The sequence below is a fragment of the Oncorhynchus keta genome, chromosome 33 (assembly GCF_023373465.1).
Source record: "Oncorhynchus keta strain PuntledgeMale-10-30-2019 chromosome 33, Oket_V2, whole genome shotgun sequence".
Classification (NCBI taxonomy): Eukaryota; Metazoa; Chordata; class Actinopteri; order Salmoniformes; family Salmonidae; genus Oncorhynchus; species Oncorhynchus keta.
Genome location: NC_068453.1, coordinates 19,360,184 through 19,380,552, shown reverse-complemented (window position 1 = coordinate 19,380,552; position 20,369 = coordinate 19,360,184). Strand labels below are relative to the sequence as shown.

The window sequence follows — 20,369 nt, the reverse complement described above, 5'->3', positions numbered from 1 at the left end:
AAGCGTTCAGTTAACATTTGACAATCAGGCTTAAAGTTACTGACCATATTCAGCTTCGATAGATGTGTAAGGGGCATGTTTGTAGAGGGCATGTTTGTAGATGTGTGTGTCTGTGTGTGTACATACCTGGATGTCCCTAGCTCTCTCGTAGGCCTGGTAAGCCACCTTCTCCTCAATGCTGGCAAGCTCCTGCTTCAGGTTACTGGTCTCATGCTGGTGCAACTCTGTCAGGTCATTTAACTGGTCCTCTAACCGCTCAAACCTATTAGGTAGAGAGAGAGAAGGGGAGAGAGAATGACAAGTCTTAATATTGAATGCACAGCTTCAATTCCAAAGCAAACCTATGTGTCCATCTCTTCCCTCACCAATGTGTGTGTGTGTTCTCTGTTTGTGGTGTGTGAAGCATTTTCTACATAGGCGTGTTGATACATCAGCCCTAAGTTGACAGTATCAACAGCGAACAATATTAAAAACAAGATTATGGTTCAAGGTGGGAAATAGTGAAGCAGGCCTAGATAAGTGAAACAGCTAGAACGATGGTGGAGGATGTTGTTGGTGCGTCTGCATGGAGGATGTTGTTGGTGCATCTGCATGGAGGATGTTGTTGGTGCATCTGCATGGAGAATGTTGTTGCGTCTGCATGGGTGCGTCTGCATGGAGAATGTTGTTGTTGTTGTTGGTGCGTCTGCATGGAGGAGTGCATCTGATGTTGTTGGTGCGTCTGCGTCTGCATGGAGAATGTTGTTGTTGGTGCGTCTGCATGGAGGATGTTGTTGGTGCGTCTGCATGGAGAATGTTGTTGGTGCGTCTGCATGGAGGATGTTGTTGGTGCGTCTGCATGGAGAATGTTGTTGTTGGTGCGTCTGCATGGAGAATGTTGTTGTTGGTGCGTCTGCATGGAGAATGTTGTTGTTGGTGCGTCTGCATGGAGAATGTTGTTGTTGGTGCGTCTGCATGGAGAATGTTGTTGTTGGTGCGTCTGCATGGAGAATGTTGTTGTTGGTGCGTCTGCATGGAGAATGTTGTTGTTGGTGCGTCTGCATGGAGAATGTTGTTGTTGGTGCGTCTGCATGGAGAATGTTGTTGTTGGTGCGTCTGCATGGAGAATGTTGTTGTTGGTGCGTCTGCATGGAGGATGTTGTTGTTGGTGCGTCTGCATGGAGAATGTTGTTGTTGGTGCGTCTGCATGGAGAATGTTGTTGTTGGTGCGTCTGCATGGAGGATGTTGTTGGTGCGTCTGCATGGAGGATGTTGTTGGTGCGTCTGCATGGAGGATGTTGTTGGTGCGTCTGCATGGAGGATGTTGTTGGTGCGTCTGCATGGAGGATGTTGTTGGTGCGTCTGCATGGAGGATGTTGTTGGTGCGTCTGCATGGAGGATGTTGTTGGTGCGTCTGCATGGAGGATGTTGTTGGTGCGTCTGCATGGAGGATGTTGTTGGTGCGTCTGCATGGAGGATGTTGTTGGTGCGTCTGCATGGAGGATGTTGTTGGTGCGTCTGCATGGAGGGATGTCTGCATTGTTGGTGCGTCTGCATGGAGGATGCATTGTTGTTGGTGCGTCTGCATGGAGGATGTTGTTAGTGCGTCTGCATGGAGGATGTTGTTGGTGCGTCTGCATGGAGGATGTTTGCGTCTTGGAGGATGTTGTTGCCAGTGCGTCTGCATGGAGGATGTTGTTGGTGCGTCTGCATGGAGGATGTTGTTGGTGCGTCTGCATGGAGGATGTTGTTGGTGCGTCTGCATGGAGGATGTTGTTGGTGCGTCTGCATGGAGGATGTTGTTGGTGCGTCTGCATGGAGGATGTTGTTGGTGCGTCTGCATGGAGGATGTTGTTGGTGCGTCTGCATGGAGGATGTTGTTGGTGCGTCTGCATGGAGGATGTTGTTGGTGCATCTGTATGGAGGAAGACTCATGGGGAGAAGTGTCTGAAAGATTAGGTTCTTTTATACCCAGAAATGAGGGTGTGTTTTTGCTTGCTGTATTGATTTGTGCATGTGTGGAGGAAGACTCATGTGTCTGTGTGAAATGAGGGTGTGTTTTTGCTTGCTGTATTGATTTGTGCATGTGTGTGTGTGTGTGTGTGTGTATGTGTATGCCATTGTGTCTGCACCAACCTATATCTCTCCTCCTGCAGTGTCTGTGTGATGAAGCTGTAGTCGCTCTTGAACTGTCTTTTCAGTGACTCCATGTCCTCGGCCAGCTGTGCCTGGGCCTCCCTAATCTCCCTGACCTCCTCCAGCACCTCCCCCAGCCTCCCCTGAGAGTCCGACCTCCCTGGCCCACCCCCTGACCCCAACCCGGATCCCCCCGCCGGGTTCCCGTTGGAGTCTGCCGACACAGAGGTCCCTATGGAACATTCGTCGTCGCTGGGGTACTTGGCCTTGGCAATTGTGGTGGCGCTGCCGCTCAGCGCCCGGGCCCCGTCTTCCGCCTGGAGCCCCGCCTCCATGGAGCTCTTCATGTGGGCGATGTTGTCGGCGCTGCCAAACTTGTTGCGGATGAGATTGGCGAACTCCCGCGACTTGTTGAAGAAGAAGGGGGGCGAGAGGGAGACCCCGGGGCCGATGGTCTTGACCTTGTCCATTGCCGGGTTGCGCGCGCTGGCCAAGCTGATGTCCCGCAGGCTGCCGTCCTTTTGGCCCTCCTTGCCCCCCTCCCCCCGGGCATCCCTGGGCGGGTGCTTGGCCCCGTTGGCCTCCTCCTTCATACGACGGTGGTACTGCTCCAGCTTCCTCTGCAGCTGGGCGATGCTGTGGGCAGACTTCTGGTTCTTCTTCTCAAACACCTGGCAGACCCACAGGAGAGGCAAAGGGTCAAATTAAAGATACTGCTAGAATTGCTGCATTTTCTTTAAAAAGAAGCTTGTAAACATTCAGCGCACTTGGCAGATGCAGTTATGTAGCAACATAAAAGGAGAAATCAGTGGGATGTAATTGGACTGACCTGGCGTATGCGTGCCACCTGCTGCTTGTCAGCGTTGTTGACCAGTTTGAGGTACTCTGCCACGTTCTGGTCCCTGGCTGTCTGTTCCACCTTGATCTGCTCTGTCACCTTGGGGGAGAGCAACGAGTCAACACAGAGACTAACACACAGATGGGCCAATGCTCTCGCGCTCTCACACACGCGCGCAACACACACACTCACCTTGAGTATCTTCTGCTGCAGGCTGTCGATGGCCAGACGGCCCTTAGTGAAGTCCAGGCCCACGCCCCCGTCAGACACCAGGTTGGACTCTGAGCCCCCCCGCCGCATCGGTACCGGGAGGCTGAGGATGTTGTTCCCATCGTTGCCGCGCTCCGCCTGGACACACACACACACACACACACACACACACACACACACACACACACACACACACACACACACACACACACACACACACACACACACACAGAGAAACATGTAAGATATTGAGAATGTCACTTCAAAGAGAATGTTTTCAATTGAATTTACACTACAGTAAATGACTCATGTACGTATGATAGGACAGTATGAGCTCAGCCAAGTTCATGGTGAATCTCATAGCAACTTATAGTTAGTGAGATAGATATTGATCATTTTATTGAGTGGTAATTGTTTTATCACACGGTAATACACTGTCATCATAATCTCATCTCTTGTAATGTAAACACAAGCTCCATTTCTAGGACTGTCTGTGTGTGTGTGTGTGTGTGTGTGTGTGTGTGTGTGTGTGTGTGTGTGTGTGTGTGTGTGTGTGTGTGTGTGTGTGTGTGTGTGTGTGTGTGTGTGTGTGTGTGTGTGTCTGCGCACATTCTTGCGTAGCCGTGCGCCTGTGTGCACGTGTGAGTCTGTGCGCCCTCTAACCCATTCCGGCATTGAGAAAAATAACTGGATAGGAGGAGAGGACAAAAGACGCATGAAAGAGAGCTCCAAGTCTCCTCTCTTGGCAGACTTTAATGGCTCTACTGAGTGGCTAGGGCAGTTGGTAGCCTCTGGGTTTACAGGCGCAGCCTCTGATGCAGAAACGTCTTTGACTGTTAACTACAGGGACAGAGGATGATTACGTAATAAACCAACCTGAGATGCCTGCAGTACAACTGGACTGTCTGTAACCTGACTATATAACTACACGGTTACCTTGGCAGCCAGCTTGTCCTCATCTATAATTTACAGGGCAGAGTCAGGGCCCCTTCTCATGTCCAACAGTAACTGATGAAATTAATAAAGCAGGCAACAGCAGCTTTAGCCTACTGGTTCACACGTCGCACCACACACACTTCCAATTACACCATACTCATTCACACATACACAGCATGTCTCTCTCTCGCCATCCTCAGATTCCCCACCCCTCTCTCCTCTCCATCCTCAGATTCCCCACCCCTCTCTCCTCTCCATCCTCAGATTCCCCACCCCTCTCTCCTCTCCATCCTCAGATTCCCCACCCCCTCTCCTCTATCCTCAGATTCCCCTCCCCTCTCTCTCTCCATCCTCAGATTCCCTCTCCCCCTCTCTCCTCTCCATCCTCAGATTCCCCACCCCCCTCTCCTCTCCATCCTCAGATTCCCCACCCCTCTCTCCTCTCCATCCTCAGATTCCCCACCCCTCTCTCCTCTCCATCCTCAGATTCCCCACCCCTCTCTCCTCTCCATCCTCAGATTCCCCACCCCTCCCTCTCTCTCTCTCTCCTCAGATTCCCCTCTCTCTCCCTCTTTCTCTCTCCCTCCTCAGATTCCCCACCCCCTCTCCTCTCCATCCTCAGATTCCCCACCCCTCTCTCCTCTCCATCCTCAGATTCCCCACCCCTCTCTCCTCTCCATCCTCAGATTCCCCTCCATCCTCAGATTCCCCCTCTCTCTCCTCTCCATCCTCAGATTCCCCTCTCCCGCTCTCTCTCCTCTCCATCCTCAGATTCCCCTCTCCCGCTCTCTCTCTCCTCTCCATCCTCAGATTCCCCTCTCCCGCTCTCTCTCCTCTCCATCCTCAGATTCCCCACCCCAGATTCCCCACCTCTCTCTCCTCTCTATCCTCAGATTCCCCACCCCTCTCTCCTCTCCATCCTCAGATTCCCCACCCCTCTCTCCTCTCTATCCTCCGATTCCCCACCCCTCTCTATCCTCAGATTCCCCACCCCTCTCTATCCTCAGATTCCCCACCCCTCTCTATCCTCAGATTCCCCACCCCCTCTCTCCTCTCCATCCTCAGATTCCCCACCCCTCTCTCCTCTCCATCCTCAGATTCCCCACCCCTCTCTATCCTCAGATTCCCCACCCTCTCCCCTCTCCCGCTCTCCATCCATCCTCAGATTCCCCACCCCTCTCTCTCCTCTCCATCCTCAGATTCCCCACCCCTCTCTCCTCTCCATCCTCAGATTCCCCACCCCTCTCTCCTCTCCATCCTCAGATTCCCCACCCCTCTCTCCTCTCCATCCTCAGATTCCCCACCCCTCTCTCCTCTTCATCCTCAGATTCCCCACCCCTCTCTCCTCTCCATCCTCAGATTCCCCACCCCTCTCTCCTCTCCATCCTCAGATTCCCCACCCCTCTCTCCTCTCCATCCTCAGATTCCCCACCCCTCTCTCTCTCTTGTGGTGTAAGCTCAGCTCATTTCTCACTCTCTCTGAGTGCCAGTTAACTAGGTCTCCAACCACAGACAAACTCTATCCTGGACCACTCAGGCCCAGCACACAGATGGCCCCACCAGTCAGTAACCAGGCTATTCTGCCTGGGTCAGAACCTACACACACATTATCGAGTCAGCATGGCCAGAGAATTAGCTGACCCTTACATGACCCCCAACAAGCCCGAGGGATGAGGAACAGCATGCACTGACATGTTGTCTGTCCCATCTATCATACACAGACAGTACACACCACATCCTGCCCACCTCATCTAATCTGGAAGATGGGGGGGATTCAAGTATGGTAACTAACATTTTTTTTGAGTCTCAGTCAGTATTCCAAACACGTACAGTCTGAGAAGGAGAACAGACACAGACACCACATAACACAACCATATGCCACAAATGTACATATGGGATGTGTTGTGTTGACTGTCCCCGGGTCAATGCTAAACTCAGGTAAGTATTTATCCTCTCAACCGGGCTGGTATTAAAGCCAGTCAGACTACAATTTCACATGTGTTGTGCAGATGGGCGGATACACACACACCAGCGCCCTCTCCCTGAAAAAGAATGCATCTCACACTGCAACACAACAACCCATGATGAGGCAGGCAGACACACTGCAACACAACAACCCATGATGAGGCAGGCAGACACACTGCAACACAACAACCCATGATGAGGCAGGCAGACACACTGCAACACAACAACCCATGATGAGGCAGGCAGACACACTGCAACACAACAACCCATGATGAGGCAGGCAGACACACTGCAACACAACAACCCATGATGAGGCAGGCAGACACACAACAACCCATGATGAGGCAGGCAGATACACAACAACCCATGATGAGGCAGGCAGATACACAACAACCCATGATGAGGCAGGCAGATACACAACAACCCATGAGGAGGCAGGCAGATACACAACAACCCATGATGAGGCAGGCAGATACACAACAACCCATGAGGAGGCAGGCAGATACACAACAACCCATGATGAGGCAGACACACAACAACCCATGATGAGGCAGGCAGATACACAACAACCCATGATGAGGCAGGCAGATACACAACAACCCATGATGAGGCAGGCAGATACACAACAACCCATGATGAGGCAGGCAGATACACAACAACCCATGAGGAGGCAGGCAGATACACAACAACCCATGAGGAGGCAGGCAGATACACAACAACCCATGAGGAGGCAGCAGATGCACAACAACCCATGATGAGGCAGGCAGACACAACAACCCATGAGGAGGCAGGCAGAACACAACAACCCATGATGAGGCAGACACACTGCAAACAACCCATGATGAGGCAGGCAGACACAACCCATGAGGAGGCAGGCAGAACACAACAACCCATGATGAGGCAGACACAACCCATGAGGAGGCAGACACACTGCAACACAACCCATGATGAGGAGGCAGACACACTGCAGAACACAACAACCCATGATGAGGAGGCAGACACAACTGATGAACACAACAACCCATGATGAGGCAGACACACTGCAACACAACCCATGATGAGGCAGACACACTGCAACACAACAACCCATGATGAGGCACACACTGCAACACAACAACCCATGATGAGGCAGACACACTGCAACAACAACCCATGATGAGGCAGACACACTGCAACACAACCCATGATGAGGCAGACACACTGTAACAACAGCCCATGATGAGGCAGACACACTGCAACACAACCCATGATGAGGCAGACACACTGTAACAACAACCCATGATGAGGCAGACACTGCAACACAACCCATGATGAGGCAGACACACTGCAACACAACCCATGATGAGGCAGACACACTGCAACACAACCCATGATGAGGCAGACACACTGTAACAACAACCCATGATGAGGCAGACACACTGCAACACAACAACCCATGATGAGGCAGACACACTGTAACAACCCATGATGAGGCAGACACACTGTAACAACAACCCATGATGAGGCAGACACTGCAACACAACCCATGATGAGGCAGACACTGCAACACAACCCATGATGAGGCAGACACACTGCAACACAACCCATGATGAGGCAGACACACTGTAACAACAGCCCATGATGAGGCAGACACACTGTACACAACCCATGATGAGGCAGACACACTGTAACAACCCATGATGAGGCAGACACACTGCAACACAACCCATGATGAGGCAGACACACTGTAACAACAACCCATGATGAGGCAGACACACTGCAACACAACCCATGATGAGGCAGACACACTGTAACAACAACCCATGATGAGGCAGACACACTGTAACAACAACCCATGATGAGGCAGACACACTGTAACAACCCATGATGAGGCAGACACTGCAACACAACCCATGATGAGGCAGACACACTAACAACAACCCATGATGAGGCAGACACACTAACAACAACCCATGATGAGGCAGACACACTGTAACAACAACCCATGATGAGGCAGACACACTGCCTGGTGAGAGATATTTGTTAGTTGTGGTGTTGTGTGTTCTATGTAGGCTAGAGCTGCTCAGCCTAGCGTGTTTCCCCACAGTCACACACACACACACACACACACACACACACACACACACACACACACACACACACACACACACACACACACACACACACACACACACACACACACACACACACACACACACACACACACCTCAGTACAGGAAATCACAGTATGACCTCAGCTGAGGGACAACACACACTAGCATCGATGTACTGGAGTGTCATAAAAACGTACAAATCAGAACAGAAGAAAAGCCAGAAAGTAATTGTCTGGAGATAAACAGTTCTAAAATAGGTTTCAGTTGGTGTGAAATTCATGACCAAGAGGTGATAGGACGTAGGCTACTTGAGATTGTCAAACCCATTTAATAAGCCTAGCTAGCATGGATCTGTCCTATCAGTAGAAGGGCGATTCCACGCCAGCAGAGTATTTTGTGTAGGTCGTTGACAAAAAAAAAAAGCCAATTAAATCTATTTTTATCTCAACTTGTAACACAACAAAATGTGTGTCCGGATGAGCTGATGATTGAATAAAAGTAGAGATGGATGGAGAGTTGCAAAGAAAGACAGGGTGAGAGTCAGTGGATGAGAGGAGGGGCCGTCTTGACCCGTTTGTATTATGTGGATTATAGCCTATAGACTGTCTGATCTAACCCAGATAGGACTTTTAACATCAAATCATACATCAACCATTCTGCATTCAAATCTATTTTGTTCCCATAGAAATTAATATTCACACACCACTCTAAGATGAATAGGCTATCCATTCTGACCAACATCAGACTGCAGCACACGCATTCTTAACCATTTGTGTGTGTGTGTGTGTGTGTGTGTGTGTGTGTGTGTGTGTGTGTGTGTGTGTGTGTGTGTGTGTGTGTGTGTGTGTGTGTGAGAGAGAGAGAAAGTCACAATGAGATTGGTGGGATTCAAATAAACAGATTTGGTAAAGAGATGAGACGTTAAAAACTACCCACCGTCGCTCACAGGAACTGACCTCACAGTGGACCCGTCATGACCCCGCCAGCCATTCTACTACAGCATTACCCGACAGCCTAATCACTACGATCTACGACATCACAGGTACTCTGAGTTAAGTAACTGTCACGCCGGAGTCGGTCCCTCTCCTTGTTCGAGCAGCGTTTGGTGGTCGACGTCATCGGCCTTCTAGCCATCACTGATCCACTTTTCATTTTCCATTTGTTTTTTGGTTTCAATTCCCACATTAAATGCTCATTATTCAACCCTCTGGTTTCCCCCATGTTTGTGTGTGTGTTTGTTTTATTGTTCAGGCTGTTACTGACGGCTGGGATTATTACTGCCGGGTTTTGTTGTTACGCCAGTTTATTTCGTGGTATCGGTATTTTTCCAGCACCATAGTATTGTGTTTTTACTGTGTTTTCCTGAATTAAATACCTTGTCCACGCATCTCAGCTCTCATGCACCTGCCTCCTTTCACCAGTTACCCACAGCCTTGACAGTAACACTATTGCGGTACCACACCTCTGGTTCATACACAACCAGCCCACCAGCCACCTACAGTATCCATACTTGAAACTGACACTGAGAAATCCACATAGCAGATCAGAGAGCAAGGTGGAGATATTACCATTTTGCTTACTGTAGTGTATAGCAGAACTTCCCAACTCTTTCCAATCTACATGAAGTGCTAATGGACTACTATGGGTATAGGGGTTGTCTGTGGACTGCAGGGCCAGACAGGGGTTATACCCTCCACAGTGTTGAGCGTGATACAGACTAGCCTATCCTTGGTCATTTATAGCACAGCCTTCTAAAACACTGGAGAGGCCAGGCTCACTGCATCATTCTGTCAACCCTTGGCCTTGCAAATCACAGCACAGAATAAATGTGATGCAAACCTACTCAACCTGCATAACAATATATCAACCATTTAGCAGTTAACTTCAGAACACTGCTCCCTCCATCTGCTACAGCGCTACCACAAAGACCTGAAAATAGGACTTTTAAATGTTTTGATGTCCGAGACTGTCTGGTGATTGTTCTGGTTGGGTGTATATATAAATCATTGATTCCTGTCGTGTATTTATCCCCCTCTGGGCTACTAGTCTTCCTCTCCTCTGCTCCCACTTCCCACCCACGCCTGTTCTAACTCCACTGTCTACTAGCTTACTGTTTGTCTGGTGATTGTTTTGAACGGTTCTGCCTGCTGTGCTGCCTCTTAGCCTGGCTAGCATTGTGAATGAAAAGAGGTCCCCAGACCGATGCTCGACTTGGACAGGAGCTCAGCGGAGCTAAGTACCGCTACTTTAAAATGTTTTACTGCTTGAGCTCGTGTTCCTCTTATAGAATATTAGTGAAAAAGTAATATGGAGCTCCTATGCCTAAATATAAACACAAAATGAGTATCGGAACCTATTTCAGTCCAAGTCAAGCAATGCCACAGACTCGCCTGGTATGATTAAATAACAATTTAAGGACGGGAAATATTCAGTTGGTTGCTGGTCTGAGTTTGTAACCACGCCCCCAAGCGTATATCTGAATAGAATAATCCAGTTTAGTGTGAAGTTGATGAGTTGATTTGAGCAGAACCGGTTTTGATCAGATCTCAGACCCAACCAAACTGATTCGCTCTGCGGTCTGCAAATCAGCACACACTTCAGGGAGAACCCCCCCACTCTCTCTCTCTCGCTGCTCTATGTGTGTGTATGTGTGTGTGTGTGTGTGTGCGCGTGTGTCCTGCACGGCACCATAGAAAACACCCAGAGTCCTGCTCTTATCAGACTTTAGGCAAATGTCAAAGAGAAAGGAATTCTGATTACATTTATGGTCCTGCAGCAGCTTTACCTTTGGTTTTACACTCAACGAGCACTCACACACACGTACTAGTAAATCAGGTCAACCCCTGGGCTGGGCTAATATAGGGCTGGGCTCCAGCAGTTAAACATACCTGAGTTACTGCTACATGCCCTGACCTGCAGTGTATACACTAAACACACATAGTGAATGCGGGTAACACAGGACAGGATATCCACAGACTGTACCATATGATGGAAGAGTGTTTATGGTATTGAAGCTACACTGAGCTGCTCTCCTCTTGCCCACTCCCCTGTGTATGAGTGGAGAGAATCACCACTTGTATTTCCGGCTAAACACTGAAGTGACAGAGGGTCAGGACGTGTGTGTGTGACCGTGTGTCAGGGAGTCATCCCTCCTGGGAAGCACACTTTCTTTGACAATGTTCCAGCAGAGAGAATGAGGAAGAAAACAAGAAACAAAACAAAAAAGAGAACAAGAAACAAGAAAAGAAACAAGAAAACATGTGCAGGCCCGCTAAAGGCTCATCATTTATCTGTACACTTAACAAGACAGAGAAACTGAAGGAGTTTGTTATCTCTAGCTTAGAAATTGGCTTTCATACTTTGATCTCTATTTCTCACGGTCTCTCTCGTTTTTTTTTCAAGTGGAGCACATCAGCCCCAGAGGTCACAATAGCACCGACTTGGACGCATCCCGGAGAGGAGTATGTGTCTCTAATTAATCATTTAGGGTGGTTTACCAGGCCCCGAGCAAGTAGAGCACAGCCCTCAATATCTCACTGCTAAGGGCCAAGTATATAAACACACACTGGTATAGAGACGTAAAGAAGGTAGAGTCTCCAAAGCCATGCCAAGGACTGTGTCAGCACTCAGATGGAGAGAATGTCATGTAACAGAGAGAGAGAGAGAGAGAGAGAGAGAGAGAGAGACGGAGAGAGAGAGAGAGAGAGAGACGGAGAGAGCGAGAGAGAGAGAGAGAGAGAGAGCGAGTGAGTGAGTGAGTGAGTGAGTGAGTGAGTGAGTGAGTGAGTGAGTGAGTGAGTGAGTGAGTGAGTGAGTGAGTGAGTGAGATGGAGAGAGAGAGAGAGAGAGGAGGTGAAAAAAGAGAGAGATCCATCCTAGAAAAATCAATAGACTGTTAAGCGCCCAGTGCGGTCAAAAACTAGATTTTCCTATTTTATATTTATTTCCAAACTATGAGGTTGGAATAATACTGTGAAAATTATGTTAATGTCCTTTTAGTGTAAGAGCTGTTTAAAAATATATATTTCAACCTGTTTTGGTGGGATGGAGTTTTGGCCTGACTGGTGATATCACCAAGCTCTAATTAGTTAATAGACTAATAAGAAAGAGAATTCCAAACCTCTCTGCCAATAAAAGCTAGTTTTCCCCTCCCCACACATTTTAATTGAAAACAATCACAGTAAGGTATTTAATTGTTACCCAGAAATGAGTTGATTGATATTGAGAAGGACCTTTATACACACGCACTAATTAAAACACTGGTGGATAAATACAGTCCACAGGGGGGCAGGAACTCTTCACCAGAAAGGCCTGAAAAGATGTAATCCTCTCCTTTCTGTCATCTGACATTTAATCTCTTTTTTTTCCAGAGCCAAATATTACCCAGCAGCCACCACCCTCAACAAACACACTATTTTAGATGGAGAAGAGGATGGAAAGAAAAGGATGAGCACATAGAGATGGAGAGGGAGGTGGGTGAGGATAAAGAGATGGAGAGAGAAGAGAGAGGGATGGCTATAAAAAGAGAAGGAAGTGAAGGGTGGATAGAGTAGGAGAAGAGTTGAACAAGTGTAACCATGTAATCTTATTGATTTAGGCCTAAAGAGAGAGAAGAGGGATAGATAGAAAGAGAGTAGGAGACGAGTTGAAGTGTAACAGTGAATCCTGTTGTAATGTAGCTTCCTTAAATAGTACCCGCAAAACACCAGTCTCAACGTCAACATTGAAGAGGCGACTCCGGGATGCTGGCTTTCTAGGCTTTCCTCTGTCCAGTGTCTGTGTTCTTTTGCCCATCTAATCTTTTCTTTTTATTGCCCAGTCTGAGATATGGCTTTTTCTTTGCAGCTCTGCCTAGAAGGCCAGCATCTTTCTTGACAATTTCTCGCCTTCATTTCTCAGAACAAGAATAGAATGACGAGTTTCAGAAGAAAGGTCTTAGTTTCCGGCCATTTTGAGACTGTAATCGAACCCACAAATGCTGATGCTCCAGATACTCAACTAGTCTAAAGAAGGCCAGTTTTATTGCTTCTTTAATCAGGACAACAGTTTCAGCTGTGCTAACATAATTGCAAAAGGGTTTTCTAATGATCAATTAGCCTTTTAAAATGATAAACTTGGATTAGCTAACACAACATGCCATTGGAACACAGGAGTGATGGTTGCTGATAATGGGCCTCTGTACGCCTGAAAGATTAGTGGAATCTGTGTGGGTAGCTGGACAGGTAGGATGACTGCCAGTGAAGGTGAAGGGGTAGTCACGGCTCAGGTGACAGAGGAATGGACTGAGGCAGTAAATCCTTTAGCCATAAAGTGGTATATTTACTGGGTAGTCTGTGGTGCATAACAAAGGAAACCTGAATAAATAACATGTATCCAATCAAATTCATAATCAAATCATAACAATCATTCATTCATTATTAACATAATTAGGTGATTCAGCAATTCAGTTCATTAAGAGGTCAATAGGAATCATTCTTGAGTCATAATATTCATCATAATCATGAGAAATAATGATTCAATCAGTGATCGGTTATTCAATCTATAATCCTCATCAGTTTGATATCAGAATTGATCAGTTCAGCAAACAATGATGTTTCATATTTAACCCTTTCAAGTTTGTCTTCATATGTACATGTCATTTCATTACATATTAACCATATATCGATGGCATGATTGACCTGTGATGATCTGTAGGGCCGTGATCATTGACCATTTACATTAAACAATAGGTCTGAAGCGTACGCCCCAAACCGCGCTCTCTGCAGTAATAACTATAAACAATAACTGATGGCCCACTCTCCCGATCGCAACAGATAGTTCAGATGAAAAGGTAACAGATTCGGTGGATTTATGTGGATTCATGGACGCACTCACACAACACAGACTGTCCATCTTTGGAGTTCTGATGACAAACACATCGTACTGCGCAGCACATGGCTGGCTGGCTGGCTGGCGCGCACACGCACACGCACACACACGCACACGCGCACACACACACACGCACACACACACACACACACACACACACACACACACACACACACACACACACACACACACACACACACACACACACACACACACACACACGTCAGAGCTCTTAGGAAAGCAGTTTACCGACTTGGCGTCCACATGTGCTAATGTGTCAGTGTAACCAATGGGCAGATAATTGATCTAGCTTGCTCTCGTTAACACACACACACATACACACACACCACTCCCCTGTGTGTTACGTAATCTACACTGATCTAGTCAACTCAATCTGTGAGCTTTGCTGTGTGTATGTGTATGGTACAGTAACTGAATAGCACTGAATGTGTTTGTAGGTACAGTAGATTTCAATAGGCTGTGTGTGCACGCACACGCATGCAGGCAGCAGACTAGAGTGTTTAATGCTTTATAACGTGACAGCTGGGCTGTATGGCCATTACTTGAGTCAATATTATGGCCGGCAACAATTTGCATCATCACATAAGCTTCTACAGGTAGAGATTGGTTTCATAATGACTGATTAAAAAGATCCAGTCAGCTCTGAGCCTGTGTTATAATATGTAAAGACAGTTCGGTGATACAGAAAATCCTTTTGATGAGTGAGTGCGTATGTGTGTGTTAATCCGAGGCTGTGTTACTCACTCTACCCGGCATCTCTGTTGGTTTGTTAGTGCGTGTCTGTCCACTGTAGGCTTAGCTCACGTTCAATCACTAATCTAACAACACACACACACACACATAGACAGAGATCCACAGAGAAGGGAAGATAGAGAGAAGTACCTCAAAATATTCTGCTAACCTGGTCCAGATATGTACAGTTTCAGCCAAGTCTAGCTAGTAGCTACTTTAGTGTATTACAGTGCCTTGCGAAAGTATTCGGCCCCCTTGAATTTTGCGACCTTTTGCCACATTTCAGGCTTCAAACATAAAGATATAAAACTGTATTTTTTTGTGAAGAATCAACAACAAGTGGGACACAATCATGAAGTGGAACGACATTTATTGGATATTTCAAACTTTTTTAACAAATCAAAAACTGAAAAATTGGGTGTGCAAAATTATTCAGCCCCTTTACTTTCAGTGCAGCAAACTCTCTCCAGAAGTTCAGTGAGGATCTCTGAATGATCCAATGTTGACCTAAATGACTAATGATGATAAATACAATCCACCTGTGTGTAATCAAGTCTCCGTATAAATGCACCTGCACTGTGATAGTCTCAGAGGTCCGTTAAAAGCGCAGAGAGCATCATGAAGAACAAGGAACACACCAGGCAGGTCCGAGATACTGTTGTGAAGAAGTTTAAAGCCGGATTTGGATACAAAAAGATTTCCCAAGCTTTAAACATCCCAAGGAGCACTGTGCAAGCGATAATATTGAAATGGAAGGAGTATCAGACCACTGCAAATCTACCAAGACCTGGCCGTCCCTCTAAACTTTCAGCTCATACAAGGAGAAGACTGATCAGAGATGCAGCCAAGAGGCCCATGATCACTCTGGATGAACTGCAGAGATCTACAGCTGAGGTGGGACACTCTGTCCATAGGACAACAATCAGTCGTATATTGCACAAATCTGGCCTTTATGGAAGAGTGGCAAGAAGAAAGCCATTTCTTAAAGATATCCATAAAAAGTGTCATTTAAAGTTTGCCACAAGCCACCTGGGAGACACACCAAACATGTGGAAGAAGGTGCTCTGGTCAGATGAAACCAAAATTGAACTTTTTGGCAACAATGCAAAACGTTATGTTTGGCGTAAAAGCAACACAGCTCATCACCCTGAACACACCATCCCCACTGTCAAACATGGTGGTGGCAGCATCATGGTTTGGGCCTGCTTTTCTTCAGCAGGGAAAGGGAAGATGGTTAAAATTGATGGGAAGATGGATGGAGCCAAATACAGGACCATTCTGGAAGAAAACCTGATGGAGTCTGCAAAAGACCTGAGACTGGGACGGAGATTTGTCTTCCAACAAGACAATGATCCAAAACATAAAGCAAAATCTACAATGGAATGGTTCAAAAATAAACATATCCAGGTGTTAGAATGGCCAAGTCAAAGTCCAGACCTGAATCCAATCGAGAATCTGTGGAAAGAACTGAAAACTGCTGTTCACAAATGCTCTCCATCCAACCTCACTGAGCTCGAGCTGTTTTGCAAGGAGGAATGGGAAAAAATTTCAGTCTCTCGATGTGCAAAACTGATAGAGACATACCAAGCGACTTACAGCTGTAATCGCAGCAAAAGGTGGCGCTACAAAGTATTAACTTAAACGGGGCTGAATAATTTTGCACGCCCAATTTTTCAGTTTTTGATTTGTTAAAAAAGTATGAAATATCCAATAAATGTCGTTCCACTTCATGATTGTGTCTCACTTGTTGTTAATTCTTCACAAAAAAATACAGTTTTATATCTTTATGTTTGAAGCCTGAAATGTGGCAAAAGGTCGCAAAGTTCAAGGGGGCAGAATACTTTCGCAAGGCACTGTAAATCAAACCCATGTTTGCTCTGACTAGATTCCCTCTTCATCTCTTCTTCCTCCAACACGCCACTCTGCCTGAGGACTCTCGCTCTCTCGTCGATGGCTATTACTCTGTCCTCATTCCCAGAGATCCTAGCCCAAACGCTATGGATAACCCATATCCTACCCACCAACTCACACAACTCAGGGCGAGTCCATGAATACGGTACACAGACAGACAGAGACAGACAGACAGACAGACAGAGACAGACAGAACAGTTGATGTCACAGAGACAGGACAAAGAGAGAGGGAGAGAGAGAGAGACGGAACAATTGATTATGCAGAGACAGCGTAAAGAGGAAGAGAGAGAGACAGAACAGTTGATGTCGCAGAGACAGGATAAAGAGAGAGGGAGAGAGGCAGAACAGTTGATCTTGCAGAGACAGGATAAAGAGGTAGAGAGAAGCTTTAGAGCAACACCCCCAAAGTAAATAAGTGCCTTTGAGCATCATTCATGCACAGAGACATCAGAGAGAGAGGAGAGAAGGGAAGAGGGAGAGAATGGGGAGCATAGAAAGATATCAGCGGCAAAGCCTGTATACGATTGGGGGACTCCTGTGGTTGCCCTGACAACAGAAGGGAATGACAGCTGCTAGGCTACCCCTCACCATAATGGCCAATAGAGCATCTCAGAGACTAGGGACCCATAATTCAATACATTGAGGCCTTTCCTCACCATCCCACCCTCTCTCTACCCCTCTTCCTCCCACCCTCTCTCTACCCCTCTCCCTCCTTCGCCCTTCCTTTCTCTCACAGAGGTAAGACCGAGCTAATTTCAGTGATTTGTGGTGATTGGTGATTGGACAGTAGTATGAGGTATGTGGGCTCTCTGATTGAGGTGGTCAGATAAGGCAGGCTCATTGTAGACATTAATACTGTATGCATCCAGACTGAAACAGTGTCTGTGTAGCATGATGCCCTGGGAAACAACTGCAACATTAAATGAGAACTCAAGCGCTTGTTCCCTTAAGGCTGGCTCATTTAATCACCTATTGTAGAACTATTGCCCTGATTGTTTTTTTATTTGGTCTGAGAGGACAGTTGTTGTTTTTTTAAATCAAATTATTTTTTTTATTTAAAACAACAACAATACTAATGTGGGCGTTCTGGTTAGTGGTTGCGCTCGCCCCCACCCGCCCCGAGATGCCCGCAAGGCCCCGCTCATAACCACCAGGAACAACACACACCTCTCACAGCATGAAACCAAAACACAAAACATAAATAGTGAAACACAAAACATACAATAATCCCATCTCCACCCCTGATTGGAGGACCTTTTATACTGTACATTAGTGTATAAAATTATTCCAATCAATTCCAACTTTAGACAGCCACAGATCAACCCATCTCTCCCAGTAAATCACCATTCTACCATTTCCTCTTCTAATACATCCCTCCATTCTCCCATGGTGTCTCACTAGGAACCTCACCATCATTCTCCCATGGTGTCTCACTAGGAACCTCACCATCATTCTCCCATGGTGTCTCACTAGGAACCTCCCCATCATTCTCCCATGTTGTCTCACTAGGAACCTCCCCATCATTCTCCCATGGTGTCTCACTAGGAACCACCCCATCATTCTCCCATGTTGTCTCACTAGGAACCTCACCATCATTCTCCCATGGTGTCTCACTAGGAACCTCCCCATCATTATCCCATGTTGTCTCACTAGGAACCTCACCATCCTTCTCCCATGTTGTCTCACTAGGAACCTCCCCATCATTCTCCCATGTTGTCTCACTAGGAACCTCACCATCATTCTCACATGTTGTCTCACTAGGAACCTCCCCATCATTCTCCCATGTTGTCTCACTAGGAACCTCCCCATCATTCTCCCATGTTGTCTCACTAGGAACCTCCCCATCATTCTCCCATGTTGTCTCACTAGGAACCTCACCATCATTCTCCCATGTTGTCTCACTAGGAACCTCCCCATCATTCTCCCATGTTGTCTCACTAGGAACCTCCCCATCATTATCCCATGGTGTCTCACTAGGGACTTGAACCTCCCCATCATTCTCCCATGATGTCTCACTAGGAACCTCCCCATCATTCTCCCATGTTGTCTCACTAGGAACCTCACCATCAGGAACTCACCCCATCATTATCCCATGTTGTCTCACTAGGAATCATTCTCCCATGTTGTCTCCCCATCATTCTCCCATGTCTCCCACTAGGAACCTCCCCATCATTCTCCCATGTTGTCTCACTCAGGAACCTCCACCATCATTCTCCCATGTTGTCTCACTAGGAACCTCCCCATCATTCTCCCATGTTGTCTCACTAGGAACCTCCCCATCATTATCCCATGGTGTCTCACTAGGGACTTGAACCTCCCCATCATTCTCCCATGATGTCTCACTAGGAACCTCCCCATCATTATCCCATGTTGTCTCACTAGGAACCTCCCCATCATTATCCCATGTTGTCTCACTAGGAACCTCCCCATCATTATCCCATTGTGTCTCACTAGGAACCTCACCATCATTCTCCCATGGTGTCTCACTAGGAACCTCCCCATCATTCTCCCATGTTGTCTCACTAGGAACCTCCCCATCATTCTCCCATGTTGTCTCACTAGGAACCTCCCCATCATTATCCCATGGTGTCTCACTAGGGACTTGAACCTCCCCATCATTCTCCCATGTTGTCTCACTAGGAACCTCACCATCATTCTCCCATGGTGTCTCACTAGGAACCTCCCCATCATTCTCCCATGTTGTCTCACTAGGAACCTCACCATCATTCTCCCATGTTGTCTCACTAGGAACCTCACCATCATTCTCCCATGTTGTCTCACTAGGAACCTCCCCATCATTCTCCCATGGTGTCTCACTAGGAACCTCCCCATAATTCTCCCATGGTGTCTCACTAGGAACCTCCCCATCATTCTCCCATGTTGTCTCACTAGGAACCTCACCATCATTCTCCCATGTTGTCTCACCAGGAACCTCCCCATCATTCTCCCATGTCTCACTAGGAACCTCACCATCATTCTCCCATGTTGTCTCACTAGGAACCTCCCCATCATTATCCCATGGTGTCTCACTAGGGACTTGAACCTCCCCATCATTCTCCCATGTTGTCTCACTAGGAACCTCCCCATCATTCTCCCATGTTGTCTCACTAGGAACCTCCCCATCATTATCCCATGGTGTCTCACTAGGGACTTGAACCTCCCCATCATTCTCCCATGATGTCTCACTAGAGACTTGAACCTCCCCATCATTCTCCCATGATGTCTCACTAGAGACTTGAACCTCCCCACCTGCAACCTTTCTGCTGAAATTGCCCCATAAATGTACATTTTACCCAAGAGCACAATATTATTTCCTATTGACTGACAGCAGCACCCTGACATTATGGCATAACAACCATTCCTGGACCCGACTCCAAAAACAAGCCAACGATGGACAGTACCAAGAGAGATGCTCTACTAATTCTGTTTCCGCATGGCAGAGTCTGCACCGGTCTGACTGTTGAATACCCCATATACTGAGCATTCTGTTTGTGGCGAGAATTTAATATAATAGCTTAAATTGAAAAGAACTAATTAATGCATCAATTGTTGTTTTGTACTGTATATCAGTTCATAATCCCAATGCCATGGTATTGGGACATCGGAAATCTGTTCACAACTATCTTGAATTTTATGCGGCATAGTTGTCAACCCTCTTGACTGTGAAACTGATACATTTC

At 47.2% G+C, this 20,369-nt stretch overlaps 1 protein-coding gene and 1 long non-coding RNA gene across 13 annotated transcripts in view; one reads left to right on the top strand and one right to left on the bottom strand.

Moving 5' to 3' along the window:
• The window catches only part of LOC118366348 (transmembrane and coiled-coil domain protein 3-like), a 46,367-nt gene that overhangs the window by 2,178 nt on the left and 23,820 nt on the right, over positions 1 to 20,369 (bottom strand). For all 4 annotated transcript variants that reach the window (XM_052492379.1, XM_052492381.1, XM_052492380.1 and 1 more), the window contains exons 2-5: positions 3,146 to 3,301; positions 2,945 to 3,052; positions 2,116 to 2,786; positions 127 to 262 (exon numbers count right to left, since the gene is read on the bottom strand). In XM_052492379.1, coding sequence (XP_052348339.1) covers positions 127 to 262; positions 2,116 to 2,786; positions 2,945 to 3,052; positions 3,146 to 3,301 — 1,071 coding nt within the window. The remainder of the gene's footprint in view (positions 1 to 126; positions 263 to 2,115; positions 2,787 to 2,944; positions 3,053 to 3,145; positions 3,302 to 20,369) is intronic.
• On the top strand, positions 272 to 1,994 carry LOC127914632 (uncharacterized). 9 transcript variants are annotated; one of them, XR_008089130.1, is made up of 3 exons: positions 272 to 626; positions 793 to 1,137; positions 1,723 to 1,994. It is a non-coding gene; the product is annotated as an uncharacterized LOC127914632 (long non-coding RNA). The 9 variants fall into 9 exon arrangements; XR_008089129.1 differs by having other exon boundaries at positions 1,697 to 1,994; XR_008089128.1 differs by having other exon boundaries at positions 1,671 to 1,994.